The sequence below is a fragment of the Giraffa tippelskirchi genome, chromosome 9 (genome assembly GCF_054371585.1).
Source record: "Giraffa tippelskirchi isolate mGirTip1 chromosome 9, T2T-mGirTip1v1.2.pri, whole genome shotgun sequence".
NCBI lineage: Eukaryota > Metazoa > Chordata > Mammalia > Artiodactyla > Giraffidae > Giraffa > Giraffa tippelskirchi.
In genome coordinates, this window is record NC_137283.1 from 161,250,298 (window position 1) to 161,273,136 (window position 22,839).

At 46.4% G+C, this 22,839-nt stretch overlaps 1 protein-coding gene across 9 annotated transcripts in view; it reads left to right on the forward strand.

Annotated features, from left to right (window-relative positions):
- PACRG (parkin coregulated) overlaps positions 1 to 22,839 on the forward strand; it is a 523,593-nt gene that overhangs the window by 344,644 nt on the left and 156,110 nt on the right. Inside the window, exon 5 of one of the 9 annotated variants that reach the window (XM_081524448.1) lies at positions 11,011 to 11,306. The exons of the other annotated variants lie outside the window; for them this stretch is intronic. Within the exon in view, the coding sequence (XP_081380574.1) occupies positions 11,011 to 11,072 (62 nt within the window). The 3' untranslated portion in view covers positions 11,073 to 11,306. Of the gene's footprint in view, positions 1 to 11,010; positions 11,307 to 22,839 lie in introns of those variants that run through there. 9 annotated transcript variants of the gene reach the window in all.

The following is a 22,839-nucleotide window of genomic DNA, read 5'->3' on the forward strand; positions in this document are numbered from 1 at the left end:
GAAGGAAAAACAGAAGGAAGGATCATGTAGGAAGGAAGGGATAAAGGAGGGAGGGAAAGAAGGCAGAAGGGAGGGAGGTGATTAGTTATCTCACTGTGTGTGTGTGTGTGTGTGTGTGTGTGTGTGCATACCTGCACGTGCACGAGGTAAATTGTGTCCAACTGTTTGTGATCCAATGGACTGTTTGCGATCCAGTGGACTGTTTGTGATCCAGTGGACTGTGGCCCACCAAGCTCCTCTGTCCATAGGATCTCCCAGGCAAGAATACTGGAGTGGGTTGCCCCTTCCTACTCCAAGGGGTCTCCCCAACCCAGGGATCAAACCTTCATTTCTTGCATCTCGGGCATTGGCAGGCAGATTCTTTACCCCTAGCTCCATCTGGGAAGCCAGTTGTCTCAGTTAATGTCAGTCAAAGTGCTTTCAACCTGTCAGATTGCATGTTGATGGATTGACTTATTGATTCATTTGCTCCTTCAGTCAATCGCTTTCTCACTCACTCACTGTATAAACATTCATTCACTGTGTGATCTGTTTTGGTTAACACATGAGGTACCCAATACTGTGGAAGCCCTGCTCTTCATGAGCCTGCTGTGGTGCAGAAGAGGAGGAAACACTTGGGTCCCATTCTGGGCCAAACAGAAATCTGTTGGAAGGCAGAGGGCGGTGTGGGCTCCTCACGGGGGCCTGCAGCCTGAGGGGTTGGGGGGAAGCTCCACAGAAGGCTGGGAAGCAGTCATGTGGGGCCTCCCGCAGCCACAAAAGGTCCCCGCACAGAGGCAGGGACAGGATCACACCCACCTGGTAAATGGATATTGCATTAAGTTGTAGAGAAAGAATTGGAGGGTAGGTGAGTGGTGCAGGGGACATAGGGCCTGAACCAGGGTAGGATCCAGTGTGAGCGACAGAGGAGGAGGGAGCGGCTGGCCTGGGCGACCTCTGCACGGGGCGGTGCCAGAAATGCCCTAGAAGAGATTCTGAGAGGAGAGTGGGGGAGCCGGGGGGGTTGGAATTAAAGGAGATTTCCGAGCCAGCACTCAGTTTAGTCCCGTCTCTCAGTCGTGTCTGACTCTTTGCCACCCCATGGACCGCAGCATGCCAGGCCTCCCTGTCCATCAGCAACTCCTGGAGCTTCCTCAAACTCATGTCCATTGCATCAGTGATGCCATCCAACCATCTCATCCTCTGTCGTCCCCTTCTCTTCCTGCCTTCACTCTTTCCCAGCATCAGGGTCTTTTCCAAGGAGTCAGTTCTTCGCATCAAGTGGCCAAAGTATTGGAGTGTCAGCTTCAGCATCAGTCCTTCCAGTGAATATTCGGGACTGATTTCCTGTAGGATTGACTGGTTGGCATTTCCAGTTGGTAATTGTGTGTAAGTTTCTTGAATTGTAGCTTTTAATTCTTTTGGTTGATCATGCACTTCATCAGTTAAGTTAAAATTGTGCATGAAAACCCAACAACAACACATATGTAATTATAGATATTATATATATTATTATAATAATATAAAATAGTAATATACTGTATGTAATAAGTAAATCGATGAACAAATGTTTGTATGATAAAACCACAAAGATAAAAATGCTAAAGGATGATATCGAAAGAAAATATAAGTATTATTCTCCTGTCCCCTGTTGGTTTGGTGAGTTTGAGGCTGTAACACCAGGGATGGGTTTCAGGTCTGAAACACTCAGAGGAGCTGGCCTGCAGAGGGTCTCTCGTGACAGAAGACGGGTGCAGGCGTGGAAAGTCGGGACCCTCCCAACCTTCTTCCTTCTTCTCCTCTGCACCTGCTACAGTCTGTAAAGGTAACTGAGGTCTTCCGGGCCAGCGCAGAGCCTTACTGCTCTTCCCGCTACACTGCAATGGTTTCTGGCGTGATGGCCGCATGTTCTCCCCACCTTCCCTGAGAACATTTTGTGAAAAGAAGCCAGAATCTGGAGTCTGAAGGCCTAGATTTAAGTCTGGCCTTGAGCTCTTCCACTGTACGATCTGGGACGAATGACTTGACCACTTCAAGCCTCGGTTATCTAACCCATAACTAGAGATTATGTATTTTTCAATATATATTATATATTGAATTATATAATATTATATATATACCCACATATATATATCCAATATATATATATATACACATCCACATGTATTTTATGTATAATATGTATTCACATATATTATGTATAGCATATGCAGTATACATCATAAATCTTCACATATATAATGTATATTTACATATATTATATATGCTCTGTATTATACATCATAAATTTCTCACTTATATAGCATAATTAAGGTTAAATAATTAAGGGTTAAATAAACCCATACATACGAAAGTGATGTGTGAGCTAAAATTAGCATTTCCCGTGATGTATTATTCACTGTTGCTCTGGTAGAACAGATCCCAAGCAATGCAGTCTGCGTTTTCTGTCTCCATTTCCCATCCACTATAAATACCATGTTATTCCCTAAGGGTCCAGAAGCACTGACTCTGCAATCATTAGGTTACCTTTTCCTGTTCTGTCTAGAGTGCTGACTTTCAACTGGGAAAGATTTTCCCTCCCAGGGGAGTTTTGGTTGCTTCCAGGGAGGGTTGGGTGGTGGTGCTGGCATCTAGACGGTGGGGGCCAGGGATGGGGCTGAGCAGCCTCAGTGAACGCAGAGGATGGCCCCTCACAGAACACGTCAAGTGTCAGCTGTGTCCAGATTGAGACCCTCCCTTGAATTGCTAACCCGCCTCCCAAACCCGTGTCCCCAGGAATAATCTGCATGTGCTTGAGTGAGATGGAGAGAGAAACTGACTGGGTGAAGGGCAAGGCAGTCTGACCGTTGAATTGCAGCTTCTGTGTGAGGCACTTCCTTGCTTTCAGAGAAGCCCCTGCTCAGGCCCTGGGCCCGGGTGGAGGAGACGCTGACACCCGCTGGCGAGCAGGCGGGGAGCTGCGTCTGCCGGGCAGGACAAGGGAGGCAGGGGGCAGCTGGCGCCCTGTCTTCACCTATTAGCGTTACCTTTTTGATGTGCATTAATTCTCTGGTAGTGAAAACTCTAAAATTGCTGAACTTCATTTATGCATAAATAGCCTAAGTTCTCATTGCTCTCTCTTCTACCGTTTTCTTCTCCGTCTGTCTTGTTCCCTGACCCTTATGCTCTGACATTTCTGCGAGGAGAAAAACCCTCTGTAGCCGATCACCCTTCTTACCTTGTCCTTCTCCATCTCACAAGTCCACGTGTAGCGCCCACTAGTGAGCAGGAGAGGCCATCCTCGGCTCTGTTTCCTTTTTGGAATCCCCACACTTGGTCTTCACCATGTCCCCATCACCACAGAATAATCAGTCAACATGAGCAACTGGGATATTCTCCTTCCTACCCTCGGTCACTCACCCTGAGGCGTTCTGTTGATTTCCCAAAACAGAAATTGAGTTGATCATCTGAATTGTGAATTATCCAGTCTAATGGCATGGAAATTAATAAAACAAAGTCGTGAGACTACCATCTGTCTCAGAGCTATCTACTTGTAGATGTTTATCAAGCTAAGGAACTTGCCATATGTGTAACATATTGTCTGAAGGCAAGGAAAATGTCTACTTTTTTCTGGAAAACCCCAACACTGTATGCTATGTTTTTGTTCCGTCTTGTCAGACCACCTTCTCTTCTTGCCATGGGTGACTCAGATAGCTACCTTCCATCTCTCTCAATCAGCTTTTCATAACAGCAGTTCTGAAGGTTCCATTTACATAAGGTGTTCAGCCTCATTCTACAAAAGGTCTGGGAACATCTTTCAAGACAAATCTATTCTTCTATTTTGCCTTACAAACTAACCTGTTTTTTAAATGCCTTTTCAGAAATAATACGATGGAATTTTTCTGCCAATGGCTTTTCTCCAAACATCCTCTAATTGCTTTGGAGATAATATTCCATTCATTTTCACAATATTCCTCTGAAAATGTAGACAATATTATGCCACTTTGCACATGGTCACAATACAGCTTGTGGGAGTTGGCTGACTCTCTTTTTCTCTGTGCCTCTAAATTGCTCATCCCTTTTCCATCTTGTCAGCCCATGGAATGTAGTTAATTCTCTTCTGAATATCCTCTGCAGTTAGCTGAGCATCCTTTGTGAAACTCGATCTCATCTCCCACAATGGTTCCTTGAGAGTGTCTTGTCTTCCTTCATTAGCCTGTAGGTTTAGTATCTGTGCCTGATTCCTGAGGGTTCACACACTGAACTCAACACAGTTCAACTCAACACTCTTGAGAGTGCTTAAGATTTAAGTAAAAGGAAGGCCTGAGGCTTCCCTGGTGGCTCAGCGGTAAAGAATCTGCCTGCCAATGCCGGAGACACGGATTCGATCCCTGATCTGAAAAGACCCCTCATACTTCAAGAGCAAGTAAGCCCATGAGCCACAACTATTGAGCCTGTGCTCTGGAATCTGGGAGCCGCAACTACTGAAGCCAGAGCACCCTGGAGCCCAGGCCTAGCAACAAGAGAAGCCACTGCGGTGAGAAGCCGAGCCCTGCAACTGGAGAGCAGCCCCCGCTCCCCACAACTGGAGAAAAGCCCGTGCCACTGTGAAGACCCGGGACAGTCAAAAGTAAATAAGTAAAATTATAAAAAAAAAAAAAAGAAAGGGCCATGATCATTGCAAATGGATGCATCGTCTAATATATTACAAAAAACACACTTGTGTATTTACTTCTTGAATATGGAAAGATGAATAAAGCCATACATACTCCTCAAGGCCCAAACACATACCACCTCCTCTCAAGAAAGTCCTTAGCAACCACCATAGACATGGACTCACACCTGCCTTTGAGACTCAACACTGCTGCTCCCTAAGTATCTTTTGCATCTTTTTACTCTCTACGAGGCCTGACACTGTGTCTTCTATGCAGGGTGTGTATGCGCTAGTCGCTCGATCAAGACCGATTCTTTGCAACCCCATGGACTGTGCTCACCAGGCTCCTCTGTCCGAGGAATTCTCCAGGCAAGAATGCTGGAGTGCGTAGCCATTCCCTTCCCCAGGGGATCTTCCCAACCCAAGGATTGAACCCAGGTCTCCTGCATTGCAGGCAGATTCTTTACTATCTGAGTCACCAGGGAAGCCCCTTCTACACAATAGGATCTGGTTAACATTCACTGTTTGGTTGATATCATCGGAAGTATGACATTAAGCAGAGGAGTGAGTCAGCTTTCCTGGGTCTCTCCAATGTATATGTGTCATTAAACTTTGTTTGATATTTTTTCCTGTTTAAATGAAAATTAATTAAGGAGAAAGTTTACTCTTGGGGGAACAAAGAGATCCCTAACTACTCTCCACCTGCAGAAATGTTAGAAATTTTCACTAAGTTATAGACTATGATAATGCAAAAGGTGTTATTCTTACCAGATCTTTATTTTTAATGCTTTTAGCACCCTGAGTGTTTTGAGCATCTGTGGCCACTAGCGGTAGCTTCTTGAGGGTGGTGTTCCTGTCAATCACCTCTGTACTTTTCCGCTGGACTTAGGACAGTGTCTGACGTGTATCATGCACTTTCTGAATATTTTAAAATTTTTCTTCTATTATACAATTAATTAAATTTGTTATACTAAAGGACAGGTCCAACACACTTTCTACTGAAAGGCGTTATCCTGGGCAGGGTATAATATGTACAAGCCAAATCGGGCCTTCTTGGCTGTTAGCATCTCACACAGGAAACATTTCTTCCCTGGCCAGAGAGTTGTGTCCAAGGCCACCGCCCTTCTCTTTAGAGCACCTTGCTTTCTGGAACAATGAAACAATTGCACCTCAAAAACGCACACACTCCTCTGAGCTTCAAATGGCAGCATACCCAACATTCAAATACAATATGACACACAGAATATGTAAATTTCAGTGATAACAGCTTTTCTTTGCAAAAAAAAAAGCCCATACCCTGTCCCTTCCAACTGTTTTTCTTTCAGTTTCAGCTGTGTTATCTGTGTTGGGGATGAAAGATTAGAGGCCCTACAGCACACGAAACTCCGGGCCGTCCCACACACTGGACTCGTTTTGTGTTCCCCCTGATGCAGTCTGTCCGTGCAATTGTAATTAGAGACTGCAGTGCTGCCCATAGGAGGGTAAGAGATTCAGAGATCCGGCACCCATCTGAACCAGCTGCCCCTCAACTGACCAGCGAGGGCGTGCAGGGACCCCGGAGAAGTGAATGAATGTTTTGTGGAAAGTCTATGGCCGGAAAAAGTGTCCCTGATGTCATGGTGTAAACTGCCAAGCAGTGCTGGAGGAAACTGTGCAACAACTGATTGGATCTGTTAGGAAGGAATGACTTATAACTCTGCCAGCCCTGTTGGCTTCCTTCCCCTCCCCAAGGTCCAGGAAACCTTCCCCCTCCCACAGGCCCTGCATCATACTCCTCACCTCCACCTCTTCCAGGGGAGGGGGCTCTGCTCCCCAGCTTCCTGCCCACCCAGACCCTCTGGCCCCCTCTGTCTGCTCCACCCTTCTGCACCCCCAATCAGGTCTCCACTCTGAAAACCTACCTGCGTGGGGCCTCACCCTCCCCAAACTTCTGTCTTAAAGTGAGGTGGCTCAGTCGTGTCCGACTCTTTGCGACCCCATGGACTGTAGCCCGCCAGGCTCCTCTGCCCATGGGATTCTCCAGGCAAGATTACTGGAGCGGGTTGCCATTCCCTTCTCCAGGGGATCTTCCCAACCCAGGGATCGAACCTGGGTCTCCTGCACTGCAGGCAGACTCTCTACCGTCTGAGCTACCAGGGAAGCCCTCCGTCTTCTGAGGCAACCTGTTTTTCTCACTTTCCATTGCTTTTCCTTCCACTCTGGAGTGCACCTTTGCCGGAAGCGTCTCTCATTCTCGCTGCTCCCAGACCCTTTCCTTTCCTGACCCCTGGACGTCCTGTCGCCTGTTTGCTGTGGCCTCCACTGAGGCGCTGGATCCCTTGAGAAAAGTAAAGCTTCTTTCCCTTCCGTCTGCTCCTTCTCCGTCTCTTCCTTGCCTCCTCCCTCAGCTTCTGCCTTCTGGGCTTTCACCTTCCTCAGTCATCTCTGCCCAGATTCCAGAAAGTTCCACACCTACTGACTGACCTAGAGGCACCTGTCCCAGCACACCCAAAAATGCCCCGTCTCATGGGTCCGCAACCCCCCCCACCGTCCCCTACCTGTGGTTACCAGAAAGCTCAGTCACATCTCCATTTCTCTTAAGACACGGGAAGACCTGGGACTCCAGCCTCCCCGGAACTCCCCACCCATCACAACATTTTAAATCAGGAGATTTTTTCACCTCCCCTCAGTCTTCTGGCCTTGCCGTAGTTCCGTCCCTCCTTGTTAGCCGCCTATTTCTGTTGGTTTCTACGCGATAATCGGGCTGCAGGCATGCTCCTCCCTTCCCCACCCCTGGTCCTCGACCCAAGAACTGACCCTGAATGTTCTTCAAATCACTCAGGACCCCAGAGGAGCCCCGTGTCTGGCAGGCCCTGGGGGCCACCAGCCCTCTGCAAACGTGTGATTCAGCCTTTGTGCCTGGGGCTCGCCACCTGCCCAAGCGCAGACAGTGCTTCCCTCACGGGGCTGGTGGGAGGAATAAATCAAGTCACCTTGTCTGTGTTAGTCACTCAGTTGTGTCCGACTCTTCGCCACCCCGTGGACTGTGGCCCGCCAGGCTCCTCTGTCCATGGGATTCTCCGGGCAAGAATACTGAAGTGGGCTACCATTTCCTTCTCCAGGGGAATCTTCCTGACCCAGGGATCAGACCCAGGTCTCCTGTGTCTTCTGCGTTGCAGGCAGATTCTTTTACCATCTGAACCATCTGGAAAGCCCAAAGGTCCCCTTAGTCCTGCCTGAGGGTGCACCCCTGGAGCTGAGCCGGGGCGCCAGCGGGGCTGGATCTTAGTAAGCCGTGAGCTCCTGTGGCCTCTAGCCTTCCTTCCCGAGGCTGTCTCTCATCCAATTTGCCACCCTTCCTCTGCCTCCTCCTCTGCCATGAGTGTCCTGCCCCCTGTCCACTACCACGTATACTTCAAGGTCAACTCAATGTCACTACCTTCTTACGGACTGTTCCAGGCTCACATTGCCCTCCTCCCACCCCCTAAAAAGGAGAAACTGGTAGAATTATTTGCTCACTCTGTGTCCTAGTAGTGCTTGGGGCAGGATTTAATGCAACACTAATAACAACAGTGTCATCTCTTCTGCTGGATGGTGGCCTCCGGGACTGGAATCTGGACTCAGCTGTCACGGAATCCCCTAGGCCAGTGAATGGTATGCAGTAGGTAATATATTGAAGGCAGGAGGAGAAGGGGACGACAGAGGATGAGATGGTTGGATGGCATCACTGACTCGATGGACATGAGTTTGAGCAAGCTTCAGGAGTTGGTGAAGGACAGGGAGGCCTGGCATGCTGCAGTCCATGGGGTCCCAGATAGTCGGACATGACTGAGCAACTGAACTGACTGACTGAGGTGGTACATAAATGTTGGCTGAATTAAATAGTTTAAATTATAAATTTAGTGAAAGTCAGAGCCAAGGAGCATATTTTTCTGCTGGGTTTTGATTATATCACTATTGGTTTAGGATGTTTTTTCTATCCTGTAACTTGAAAAACCAATTTCATATCTTCTCTTAAATAATGATTTTTAAAAATTAGAATCTCTTACATAAGATTTAAATATATCAAATAGTCTTATTCTCTAATAGAAATCTTAATTGAACAATACATGGATTTTTGAAAATTTTTCTGCATCTCAAAAAAGACATGAAAACTGAAAACTGCTCAATTTGCTTTAACATAGCTTCAATTTGATAAATATTTTGGACGTTTATTTGCAAAGGAATATAAAGAATCTTTATTTCAAAGTCGTGTTTGGCAGAGCTGAAATATCACCATTGTGTTCCACCAGAATGCAACATTTGTTGTGCTGGGTTGTTGTTGTTGTCTTTTAAATTCCTTGCTCTTTAGGCTTTTGTTTAATTCTTATGCTTTTTTAATGTGGTACCAAGGAGAAAATGTGATAGCAAATTCCATGGTGTAGAACGGGCTGCCCTCCGCCCTCACTCCCCACCAACACACACATAATGATGTCTGCATATGTTCTAATCCTTATCCACAGGGTTTTGTTCCAGGCCTGAAAAAGACAGCCTCCCACGGAACAAATAAGCTCTCCAAAGGATGTGTTTTTCTTTGGTGTTCCTGAAGATTAGCACGTATCTGTGCTGTGTTGTATGGTATTGCAAAGAGGCATTTTATTATTTGTCCTAAATAGAACGTGTGCAAACAAACAAAAAAAATGGTTTGCTTATTCCAGATTCAATTCTTTCATTTTACGTAAGTCAGCATCAGTAGGCAGGAATTCAGTCACATGAATAACTTTACATTGAAAATCAAGAATAAAATTTGAGTTCACCGCTAAAATTTACCCTTTGGTATAAGGAAAATGACATACATAAGCCTTAATTTTTCTTAATTTATTATCAAAACTGTATTTATAGAATGGAGTATGAAATGAAATCCATATGTCAGAAATTTACAGATATGTTATATAACAATATTCTTCAGAATGAATGTGTAGAAAGTCATGTTTATATTTTTGAGCCCTTAAAATCTACCTCCAAATATTTCTTTTAAAATGCACTGTTTTTCTTTTTACTTAATTTTGGTTTCTTTGGTTTAACGATAGCTACTTAATATACATGCCACTTACAATGGCACTTTCCAGCTGTGTGTGGAACTTTACATTTAAGTACCAATTTGTGATGAAAGAATGCTTCCAACTCAATTCTCATCAGCATTAGAGGTCTTAGCAATTGCCAATTATTTTTCTAAATTACCTATTTTAATTAAGTAAAATATTGTGAATTTAAGATTATGAAGTGCTCAAGTATTATTTTATCTCTAACTAATTAATGAGGGGAAAAGAGGAAATGACATTTTGCTACAGTAAGTGACTATTTATAGAAGAAAATGCCTCTGTGGCCCCAATGTCTTAGTTTATGGAGAGAAGTACAAACTCTTCTTGAAATCCAGTTACACGTAGGCTCTTCGCTGGAGTATACCCTGCACTGATGAAGAGTAAACATGTATATTAACTAGAGCAAAAACATTCAGGATGTTGAGAATGATGTCTCCCTGGCCTATCTACATACATCCAGGTCCCCCAACAGCACTGAAAACTACCCATTTCTGTTTCACACCCTCTGGACGAGAACGAAGCCTAGAACTTAGGAAGGACCCAGATCGTAGCTGTGGAGACGATGGGATCTGTGGTTCTGTTGTAAAATTTTCATCCTCAGAGTACCGCCTGGTCCACTCTCTACTCCTGACCAGACCACATTACAGGGTCCATACAGACCAAGGAAAACTGGCTCCCAAACCCACTTGCCCGGCAGCTTACAGCAACGTTTCTTGTTGGTGTTCAGTCACAAAGTCATGCCCGACTCTTTGCGACTCCATGGACTGTACCCTACCAGGCTCCTCTGTCCGTGGAATTTTCCAGGCAAGAATACTGAAGTGGGTTGCCATTCCCTTCTCCAGGGGATCTTCCCCACCCAGGGATCAAACCCGGGTCTCTTATGTCTCCTGCTCTGGCAGGTGGGTTCTTTACCCCTGAGCCACCAGGGAAGCCCAACAGCAACATTAGGAGGTGTTGAAAGCCGTTACTAACCGACCCTGGCAGCCTGAGTTCTTCAATCAATATATTTCAGTGCAGACTATGACACCCCCAACCGGCTGCTCGAGACAGAGATCACAGACTTCCTAAGAGCCCACCCTGCAGCATCCTCGCCACACACATGCCCAGCCCAGCGACAGCGCTGAGCTCCAGAGGGCAAGGCTGGGCTGCTTGCCAGAGGTGAACTAACCCTGCCCTCTTGATGAGAGCGTTAGGGGACACTAAAAGGGAAATGGAAGCAATTTGCAATATGTGTGGACAGATTTCCATGCAGAATAATTTCTGCTTATATTTAAATGTTGGGTAGAAACTTTCTGTGCTGAGGAAAGTTTAGCTTTTGTTGTTGCTTTTTATCTTCAGATTGCAACTGCATCAGGATACTTTATGACCTTTATGGTGATCTTTATGATCAGCGTACGTGATGTTGACAGCCTTGCGTTTCCAGGCTGAGAGGGAAATGCTTTTCTCACGGTGATACCAGGCTCCCACCCGGAAAAGGAGAGAAGCCTTGTGTTTCCACCTATGCAAGTGCAGTGTGCCTGTCTCCTTCATCCTCCTGATGATGGGGGTACTTCAACTGGGAGATTTAGACTTGGGGATTGTTTTCCCATGTGTTCTACATGCACTTTTAGGTAATATATTTTGAAGTACAAAAATAATGAATTTTGTGATTATTTTCCAGCCTAATCATGTGAATGCTTGGCAGTTCTGAGAGGGGATTTTTTTTTTTTTTTTTTTTTACATCAGCTTAGAGCCAATGTCACTTGACAATTTGAAGCCTCCAGAATGCTGTCAGCAGACTGGATGGATGGCTCAATTAAACACAATGAAAGTCAATAAAGACAAATGCAAACTACTATGCTGAACAGTAATAATCCTATACATTCAAAATAGGAAAGGAAACCGATTAGACTTAGGATGGGGGAAAGATGAAGAGGTTTTGATAAGTGGAAACTGCGCACAGTCAGGAAAAGAGCCAACCCTTCTGTGACATCTCAGTGTGCCTGCTACTGAGGGGAGGAGATGGGGAGTCACCCTTCCCCTAAATGGAAACTGCCGGTCGCAGTATCAGACTCCACAGGATGAACACGGTTTGGAAAGAGGAAAGAAATGAAATTTCCAACGACAGTCAGAAACAAAGCCTCAGTCTCTAGGTAGAAGAACCGCAGGCCTTTGTGACAGCTTAACGGTGTCGGATTCCTGATCTGCAAAGAAGATTTCGCTTCAGGACCAGGGACCAGCCTTGATCACCCAAGAGCTTTTGTGGAGCAGAGTTTGATTAAAATAAAGGAGGACAGAGAAAGGCTCTGACACAGCCAGCAGAAGGGGGACAGAGAGTGCCCACCTTGCTTGTCTTAGCAAGGCGTTTATACTCTTGTCAGACCCACTCCCACAACACGCATCTTAAATGAACAAGTTCAGAACTACCCGTAGAAAGGTCTGACCAGACCCACTCCCACGGTATACGAGTTTTAAGATAACAAGATTAGCCAGAAGGTTCTTGTTAAGGAGAAACATATCCTTGAGCCAAACTCACTGTTATACTGACTAAGACAAAGCAACCTGGAAAAAAACCATTTGTCCTTTTCTCTTCCTTGAGAGCCTCGGACCCCTTTCTCCTCCTTGGGGACCCTGGACTTCTTGTCAACCTTCCTGGGCATTGCCTCTCTCGTTGGCACCAGGGGCAAGGCGTCTCTGAGGAAGGGTGGGTGCTGATCCACACGGGAGCCTGCGCAGTGGGCCACTCACCACCCCCGCCCTGCAGCTGTGACGTCCCCTTCAGCGCTGGCCCTGGGGCTCCTCTGGGGTCCATGCGCTGTTGACGGGGGTTCCGTAAACAAGCAGCCCCTCAGCCTCGGTGCAAGTGAAAGTCACTCAGTCGTGTCCTCGTGGACTATACAGTCCATGGGATTCTCCAGGCCAGAATACTGGAGTGGGTATAGCCTTTCCCTTCTCCAGGGGATCTGCCCAACCCAGGGATCGAACCCAGGTTTCCTGCATTGCAGGCCAATTCTTTACCAGCTGAACCACCAGGGAAGCCCAAGAATACTAGAGTGGGAAGCCTTTCCCTTCTCCAGGGGATCTTCCCAACCCAGGGATCGAACCGGGGTCTCCTACACTGCAGGCGGATTCTTTACCAACTCAGCATCAGGGAAGCCCTGGTGCAGCTGTGCCCAAAGTTGCCGACGCTGCACAAGCACAGGCTTGCTCAGCCGGACAGAAAGGTCAGAGAGAGAACGGAGTCAACGGCTGCAGTGATATTAAAAAGGGTTCTCCTAGGTGCTCTGGGCTTCCCTTGTAGCTCAGTTGGTAAAGAATTGGCCTGCAATGCAGGAGACCTGGGTTCGATCCCCAGGTCAGGAAGATCCCCTGGAGACGGAAATGGCAACCCACTCCAGTATCGTTGCCTGGAGGATCCCAGGGACAGAGGGGCCTGGAGGGCTACAGCCCACGGGGTCGGAAAGAGTCGGACACGACTGAGCGACTTAAACTAGACGGGGTGCTCTGGGTCACTTGTCCTCCAGTGCCACCACAGGGATGACAAGGAAGACGGTGAGCAACCTAGGTATTCAGGTGAAACACTGCGTGTGTGCTAAGTCACTCCAGGCGTGTCTGACTCTTTGCTTCCCCATGGGCTGTAGCCCGCCAGACTCCTCTGTTCACGGGATACTCCAGGCAAGAACGAGTGGGTTGCTATGCCCTCCTCAGGCTAAACATTAGAAAGACCGACTTGACAGCTCAGGGAGATGCTCTGTGTGTCCATCTTAAGAGGCTGTGGACTCTTCCTCACTGGTAGCATGTAATCCTACATGAGCTGAGCTCCTGGAGGAATCCTTACCTTTTCAGGATGAAGGCAGACGAGAGAATCACAGGACGACAGGGAGAGCCACGGAGTTAAGTTGTCCACACTGATTTGCCGGAAATCACTTCCCTCTGTGTGTGTTTATGGCCTCCAACCTAAGCTTCCAAGCTTTCTAGACGGAGCAAATCACAGTAGGGCTGGCCGATCATCTGAATCTCAGATCAACAACAAATAATCTTTTAGTAGAAGTATATGTCATGCAATGTCTAGGATATACTTACACTAAAACATTTTTGTCGTGTATCTGAAATTTAAAGTTAATGGGGCATGCTGTGTTTCCACTGGCAACCACAGCAGCAAGCATGTGTCTTGTGCATACATGATCTACGGCCTATAGTCACCCATGTGCCGCCTGCCAGAATGATCGCATCAAATCAGATAAACCCGGGGTCTTCCCTGGTGGTCCAGTGGTTAAAAATCCACCATAGTCATCCACCACAGAGCGCCCATGCGCTGCAAAGAGAAGATCTCTCAGGATGCAGGGAAGGTCCCACGAGCTACAACTAAGACCCAAGGCAGCCAAATACATGCATATATACATACTTTAAGAAATAGTAAATCAAATAAAATAAACCCCAAATGCCTATCTTTGGAACCCTGCAAGTTAAGTTACTAGATGTATCCTAAGGAGACTGACATAAGTTTTAAAAATTCATCTTAAAAAACACTGAATATGTATGCACAGATGGATAGATATCATAGCTGATAATGCAAAAATGAATTGTCCTTGGCCTCCAAAGCCTTCATACCTGGATTATTGAACTTAACTCTCTAACTAGTACCTCCCGTTTTACTGCTTTACTATTTTTCCCTTCATCTGTGTTCTACAAAAGACTCCCAGCCAGCTGGCGGAGCCCCCTGTTTCCTCATGTGACTTCTCTGCTCGGAAGTCTCAGTGAGTACCCGACCTGGGATAAAAGGCTCACCCCATGCCTTTCACAGAGGTGTTTCTGCGTCCTTTGCCCAGGAATCACGCCCTATGCTGGAGAGCTACCGATCTGGCCAGTGATGAAAAGGCAAGCCGTACATAACAAATCGTAACAGGAGTAAGGACCAGAGGGGGATCCCCAAAAGGAGGGGGGCAGGTGAAAAATCCCCAATCGGGAACCAGGAAACGCTTTCTGAGGGATGTGGCATTTGAACTGTGCTTTGAAGAGTGAGTCAAGTTTGGATAGAGAAAGAATGGGGAATGGAAAGTATGGCTGGCTAAGGAAACTCGCCTGGAGATGGGGTGTGTCTTAGGTGTTTAAGAACAATGAGAGGCTGAAGTCCGCTGATCATAAAGAGGATGCACCGATTCAAGGGGATATTGACCATCTTGTAATCTATAGAAACTTTTTGAATGCCGTGTCATAATTAGAGCCTTGCAATAGGAAAGTTATCTGGAAGCTATTTTCAGTTCAGTTCAGTTGCTTAGTCAGTCGTGTCCGACTCTTTGCGACCCCATGGACTGCAGCACGCCAGGCCTCCCTGTCCATCACCAGCTCTCGGAGTGTACTCAGATTCATATCCTTTGAGTCGGTGATGCCATCCAACCATCTCATCCTCTGTCGTCCCCTTCTCCTCCTGCCTTCAATCTTTCCCAGCATCAGGGGCTTTTCCAGTGAGTCAGTTCTTCACAGCAGGTGGACAAAGTATTGGAACTTCAGCTTCATCATCAGTCCTTCCAATGAATATTCAGGACTGATTTCCTTTAAGATTGACTGGCTTGATCTCCTTGCAGTCCAAGAGATTCTCAAGAGTCTTCTCCAACACCACAGTTCAAAAGCATCAATTCTTCAGCACTCAGCTTTCTTTATGGTCCAACTCTCACATCCATACATGACCGCTGGAAAAACCATAGCTTTGACTAAACAGACTTTTGTTGGCAAAGTAATGTCTCTGCTTTTTAATATGCTGTCTAGGTTGGTCATAGCTTTTCCTCCAAGGAGCAAATATCTTTTAATTTCATGGCTGCAGTCACCATCTGCAGTGATTTTGAAGCCCAAGAAAATAAAATCTGTCACTGTTTCCATTGTTTCCCCATCTATTTGCCATGAGGTAATGGGACCGGATGCCATGATCTTCATTTTTTGAATGGTGAGTTTCAAGCCAGCTTTTTCACTCTCCTCTTTCACTTTCATCAAGAGACTCTTTTGTTCCTCTTTGCTTTCTACCATAAGGATGGTGTCATCTGCATATCTGAGGTTATTGATATTTCTCATGGCAATCTTGATTACAGCTTATGCTTCATCCCGGCATTTCACGTGATGTACTCTGCAGATAAGTTAAATAAGCAGGATGACAATATATAGCCTTGACATACTATTTTAAGTGTCAGAAATTAGGAAGTTAATTAAAAAAAATCTCTGATCCGTACCTTTAAAAAATCATTTTCAATACCATTATAAATCCACTCAACTGACACTAAATCCCGTGTCCAGTTCAGAAGTCCTCTCTGACTTTCTGTCTGGCTCAATTCTGTCTTTGCCTGAACGTGATGTGGCCAAGGATTCCACCTGCCTTTTTGTCTGAGAGCATTCTCTCATCTCACCCTCCAGTTCTTCGTACACGGCTGTGCCATTTTAGGCTTGTCCACTTTGTGCCTTTTCTTACTCAGTTCCCTCTCCATGGGGTGCTGTCTCCCCTTTTCTCTAAGTGATCCTTCTGAACTCAGAGGGTTACTGCTTCCCTTGTGCCCCTGGGACAGTCGCAGGGTCCCTTTTCAGGACCCACCTGTTGAAGCGCTCCTTACATTGTATGGACACCCTGGCTTCCTTACACTGTATGGACACCCTGGCTTCCTTACACTGTATGGACACCCTGGCTTCCTTGCATTGTATGGACACCCTTGCTCCTTACGTTGTATGGACACCCTTGCTCCTTACGTTGTATGGACACCCTTGCTCCTTACGTTGTGTGGACACCTTTGCTCCTTACGTTGTGTGGACACCCTTGCTCCTTACGTTGTACGGACACCCTGGCTTCCTTACACTGTATGGACACCCTTGCTCCTTGCATTGTATGGACACCCTTGCTCCTTACGCTGTATGGACACCCTGACTTCCTTACACTGTATGGACACCCTTGCTCCTTATGTTGTATGGACACACTTGCTCCTTACACTGTATGGGCACCCTTGCCCCTTACGTTGTACGGACACCCTGGCTTCCTTACATTGTATGGACACCCTTGCTCCTTGCATTGTACGGACACCCTGGCTTCCGCATGTTGCTTCACCTGTCTGAGGGCTGCCAGGCTTTGCTCTTTGGATCTTGGCTCACGCAGCCTCTCTCCCCCCTTTTCACGACTTTACAATGTAAGTTCTGAACTTTCTCCTAAGTCACCAACCAGTTATCACAGTATCTGTCTTGTCTGTTTATCATCCTGAAAGTCTCAAAGATGCTCCAAATGTAAAACAGTCAAAGCTGGTCCCTCATCTTCCTGAATCCTGCTCCTCCTCTGATATGCCCTCTCCATCTACCTACTCACCAGATACACCTGGAAGACTCCAGTCTCTTTCTGTCTTTAAACCATCACCTCTAGCCCACGTAGTCACCGAATCCCACCTGTGCTGTCTCATTAGCACCCCATGTCCAGCGAATCTCTTCCTCTCCATCACTATGGCCTTGGTTCAGGGGATCTCTCTTCCTTGGTCCTCTTCCAGAACAATCGTGTTCGTTTTCAATTGCTGCTATAATAAATTGGGAAAGTTAGTGGCCTAAAACAGCTCCAAGTTATTATCTTACAGCTCAGTGGCTCAGGAGCGATCCTCCTAAAGCGTGTCTCTACCCCGGCTTACAGTTGCTAACTACTGCAGTAGGATACAACGCAACCTTCCTGGCTGGGCGTTTAACCCATCCTCTGTCCCAGAACAGCAGGCGAGCCAAGTAGCACTTACATTCAGGAAGCCGCCCCACGGTGCTGTGTGCTCAGTGCCTTTGCTCACTGTGCTCCCGTTTCCCTCTCCCAGCTTCCATGCCGTCCTCAGAGCCTCCCAAACCTGCCCCCCGAGGAGGGCACACACGCCCCCATGGGCACTGCTCTGCTTCCTCTTGCTCCTAGCAGTAGCATGTCACCGCTGCTACTTTACTGGACACCCCCCACCCCCACACTGGAAGGCAAAGCCCTGGAGGCCGGAGAAGTGGCCTGACTTGTCTCATCCTCAGGGCTTCCTGGTCACTCAGTTGGTAAAGAATCCGCCTGCAATGCAGGAGATCCCAGTTCAATTCCTGAATCAGGAAGATCTGCGGGAAAAGGGATAGGCTACCCACTCCAGTGTTCTTGGGCTTCCTTGGGCTCAGCTAGTAAAGAATCCGCCTGCAATGCGGGAGGCCTGGGTCCGATTCCTGAGTTGGGAGGATCCCCTGGAGAAGGGGATCAGCTACCCACTCCACTATTCTGGCCTGGAGAACTATACACTCTGTTCTAAATGCTAGCTGAAGGAGTGAATGGATGCGTTAAAGGATGTCTAACACATGGAGTTCACACTTGTTCCCAGCTTAATATGAGAATAGTTACCCAGTGGGTTGAGAACGTAAATAGTTACCTCTCACAGTTTAAAAAAAGGAAACTAATTTTTCACTTAAGTATGCCCCTGGTAAATTAAACAGAACCACCAGCACTATCTTTGAGATTCTACCATTCCTTTTGTTCTGTTCCCTATACTGTTGCATTCAGTCAGCCCTTCCTGAGTGGTGAATAACTTTATGAAAATTGTCATTAGACCAGAAATAAATGGGGTATAATTTACTTATCACTTGGGAATTAATACTGGCAAACTGAGGAACTGATGTTGAAGCTGAAAGTCCAATACTTTGGCCACCTGATGCAAAGAGCTGACTCATTTGAAAAGACCCTGATGCTGGGAAAGATTGAAGACAGGAGAAGGGGACGACCGAGGATGAGATGGTTGGATGGCATCACTGACTCGATGGACATGAGTTTGGGTAAATTCTGGGAGTTGGTTATGGACAGGGAGGCCTGGCCTGCTGCACTCCATGGGGTCACAAAGAGTCGGACACGACTGAGCGACTGAACTGATACTGATGGACTTCAACTGACATTTCTATTGGGACCTGAGCATCCCTGGAAAAGACCTACATTATTGGAAAGGGGTGGAAAACAAAGCACTTGTGAGTTTACCTTCAGACCCTCATGGATAACGTCTCTTTTATTCCTCACCATAACCAAGTAGAGGCTCAGTTGGTAAGGAATCCACCTGCCGTGCAGGAGACCCAGGCTTGATCCCTGGGTCAGGAAGATTCCCTGGAAAAGGAAATGGCAACCCACTCCAGTATTCCTGCCTGGAAAATCCCAGTGACAGAGGAGCCTGGCGGGCAACGGTCCATGGGGTTGCAAAGTGTCAGACACAACTGAGGATCTGAGCATATGACAGTGGGAGGTAGTAACACTAATATCCTCCCTTTCATGGAGGAGAAAACCAAAGCTGTGAGAGGTAGAGGAATTCTCCCAAGTCCTCCAGGAAGTGGAGGAGCCCACATTGGAACTCATCCTGTGTTTTTCTGCCTCTAGCAGAATGAGACTGCTGACTGTGTTTAGACCTGTACCTGCAGGGAGTGGCCACCTCGATTCACGTTGGAGCTAGGGAGATTCTGAGAGCGACTTGGGTGGAGAATTACAGCAAAGGCAGCCACGTCGAGATGGAGGAGGGAGAGATGAGTTTTAGGAACTTGCTTGTGCATGCCTGGTTGAGCTGAACCACTAAACTCCTTTCGCCCGTCATTACTTGTGTCTTAGGATGGGGAATGAGCTATTTGAGCTGATGAACCCGTAAAGATCAAAGATTCCATTTTTATGCAAATAGCCAAGAGCAATAAAACCTGGGAGAGGGAAGTCAGGCCTGGAAATTACCATTGGACATGTATCACTGAAAGGTGCAGCCAGCCGGGCTGTCGTTCAGAATTAAACCCTGGCAGCGACAACTTTTAAATTTGTGTTTTAAATTATTTTTAAATGAGAAGAGGTAATGGTAAAATATAACCCTGAATTGCACTGCTTCTATAATACATCACAATCCGAAGATGACTTAAATACGCAATTTTGAATTACATATGACCAGGGAATAAAATCGCAAACCCCACCGGCCAGGCACCCCTTCACCCCACAGCAGGCACAGCTTTGTGGTGCTGAAGCTATTGGAATCTGACTTAAGTTCGCTTCTCAAACTAACATGCCTTCTTTTGTTTTGGAAACTCTTATATCACAGCAGAGTAAGCCAGGTATCCGTTTTGCTCCTGTATTAAACTGTGGGTCTGCCTAAGAATTCATGTCCTCATCCTTCATGTCCTTAGTAGACTGTTATGTGGCTCGGAGGCACAACATTCCATTGAGATTAAGCTGCTTTGAATGTCAAGAGCATGGACTTTGAAGTAATAGAAAACTGGTCCACTCACAGATGATGGCTGGCTGTGTGACCTCAGGCAACTCAGCCAACTTCTCTGAGCTTGTTTAGTCACTGCATATGGTTGTTGTGAGGGTCATGTGATATAACACTCTTAAAGGATTTAAATGTTGTGGATGTCTGGCCCTGGGTCAGGGTTTAAAAGTGTCATTATTCTTTTTAGCTAAAATGAAGGAAATTTTTTTTGTGCTCAAAAGGAAAGATCATTTTAACCTTACTGTAATTGCTTTGGCCACCTGATGCGAAGAGCCGACTCATTGGAAAAGACCCTGATGCTGGGAAAGATTGAAGGCAGGAGGAGAAGGGGACGAAAGAGGATGAGATGGTTGGATGGCATCATTGACTCAATAGGCATGAGTTTTAGTGAACTCTGGGACATAGTGAAGAACAGGGAAGCCTGGCGTGCTGCAGTCCACGGGGTCACAGAGTCAGACACGACTGAACGACTCAACAATAGCAATTGTAATTGCACTGAAGTGTTAGTCACTCAGCCATGTCTGACTTTTTGCAACCCCATGGACTGTAGTCCATCAGGCTCCTCTGTCCATGGGATTCTCCAGGCAAGAATACTGGAGTGGGTAGCCATTCCCTTCTCCAGGGGAATCTTCCTGACCCAGGAATCAAACCTGGGTCTCCTGCATTGCAGGCGGATTCTTTACCATCCGAGCCACCAGGGAAGCCCAGCTACCACATTCAGCATTAATATTTAATTACAACAAGCATTCTGCCAAGTTCTTTCCACATATTCTCTTATTTACTCTTACAAGGCCAACATAACCTTGATCAAAATGCTCATCTTTTCTAGCCCCTTCTCCTGAAAAATAATAGTGTTGAACACTCTCTTGGGTCCCTTTGGCCACAGGACCCTAAGGGGCACCTCCAGCAGCCTTCTAACTCTCCCTGAAGTCCAGAGCTGACAGCCCTACAGTTTCCTGTACCAGCCTCTCTGCCTCTCCCTTCCGGGTGCCCACTACCGTGCCCCCCTCGCCTCCTCCCACAGAGAACAGCCCTCCCCACTCAGCCCTCCTCTCTTCTCTCCTGGAGCTTGGCTTGCTCCTGCAGATGTTGCTCAACCATAGCTGAATTAGTTTTTATCTTAATTATTTTTTTTCTATGTGTCTAAGAACCGTCAGTAGATCAAGAGAGCCAAAACCAAAGGAATTACTCGGTATCATCAGTCCTCTGTCAAGTCCAAGGAATGAATTCACTGCCATCTCTTCTATTCTGTGGACACCATAGTTTGATGAGATTTTTGGACAGAGCAAATGCTTCCAGGAAACTTAATAAAGATTCTACAGCCATGGCATCCAGTCCCTTCACTTCATGGCAAATAAAAGGGGAAAAAGTGAAAGCAGCGACAGACTTTCTCTTCTTGGGCTCCAAGATCACTGTGGACGGTGACTGCAGGCATGAAATTAGAAGATGCTTGCTTCTTGGAAGGAAAGCTATGACAAATCTAGACAGTGTATTAAAAAGCAAAGACATCACTCTGCTAACAAAGGTCCATATAGTCAAAGCTATGGTCTTTCCAGTAGTCATGTACGAATGTGAGAGTTGGACCATAAAGAAGGCTGAGCACTGAAGAATTGATGCTTTTGAATGGTGGTATTGGAGAAGACTCTTGAAAGTCCCTTGGACTACAGGGAGATCCAACCAGTCCATCCTAAAGGAAATCAGTCCTGAATATTTATTGGAAGCACTGATGCTGAAGCTGAAGCTCCAATACTTTGACCTCCTGACAGAACAGCCGACTCATTGGTAAAGACTCTGATGCTAGGAAAGATTGAAAGCAAAAGGAGAAGCCGGCAGCAGAGGATGAGATGGTTAGATAGCATCAGCGATTCAATGGACATGAACTTGGGTGAATTCCAAGAGATGGTGAGGGATAGGGAGGCCTGGCATGCTGCAGTCCACGGGGTTGCAGAGTTGGACATGACTTAGCTACTGAACAGCAACATTTTAACAATCAGGAAATGATACTGAAAATATATCTGTGAGTAGCAAAAATCTATCTACTTCAAAGCTGTCACCACAGACTAAATAATAATGTTCCCTATTTGGCATCCTTTCTACACCTCAAGAAGTCTTGTCAAGTCCTGTATTTATTAACCAAGATATTTAATTTACCACAGAGTTAACTCAGATATATTTGTATTACTTTTCATGCAGAGCTCTGCAAGTCCCCAAGACTTAAAATAATGGAGGTCTGACCTGTAGGTGAATAATTACTTTTTTCCTTTTCATGTATTGTACTCACTAAAATATATTGATGCATTAATAAATGGCATACCTTTTGTCCTAAATTTTAACAAAATAGCCATTTTACAGGAGCTTGAATTGCAGCGTGCACAGTATTGACATCATGATAGGAAAGTGCGGCATTTTAGTAATTAAGTTAAACAGTGATTTTGCCCCCACAACTCAATTTCCTTTCCAATTTTCCAACCCCAATTTAGAATTACTGAACCTGAAACTTGCTGAGAAGAATATATGCACTCAGCTCAATTCCCCCCTTCAATATGCTTCAGGGAACAAAACCCTCTCTTCTTGGAGCAATTCCCACTACACTTCCTATATGTCTTCTTCCCTCCTCAAAGATCATATTGAGCTTTTAATATCTTGGCCATTCTGCTGGGTTCATGCTCACCATTATCTGATTTCCTCGCAAGCATCTTCTTGGGGGGAATGAGGCAGCTGAAGCCCAGAGCCCTTATATGCCCAGGGGTGCAGAGAAGAAGTGGAGAACCCAGGATGCTCACGGCTGGGAAGCCCCTTCTGGTATCTGCTCCAGCAGAAGGCGCTCTGCTCCTGACAGTCTCCACATCCATCACCAACACCAGGTGTGCCTGGCGCGTCACCTTCTGAAATATCGCAGCCTGGAGTTTATGATGCCCCCGAGTTCAGCTCTTACTTTTCTGACTCT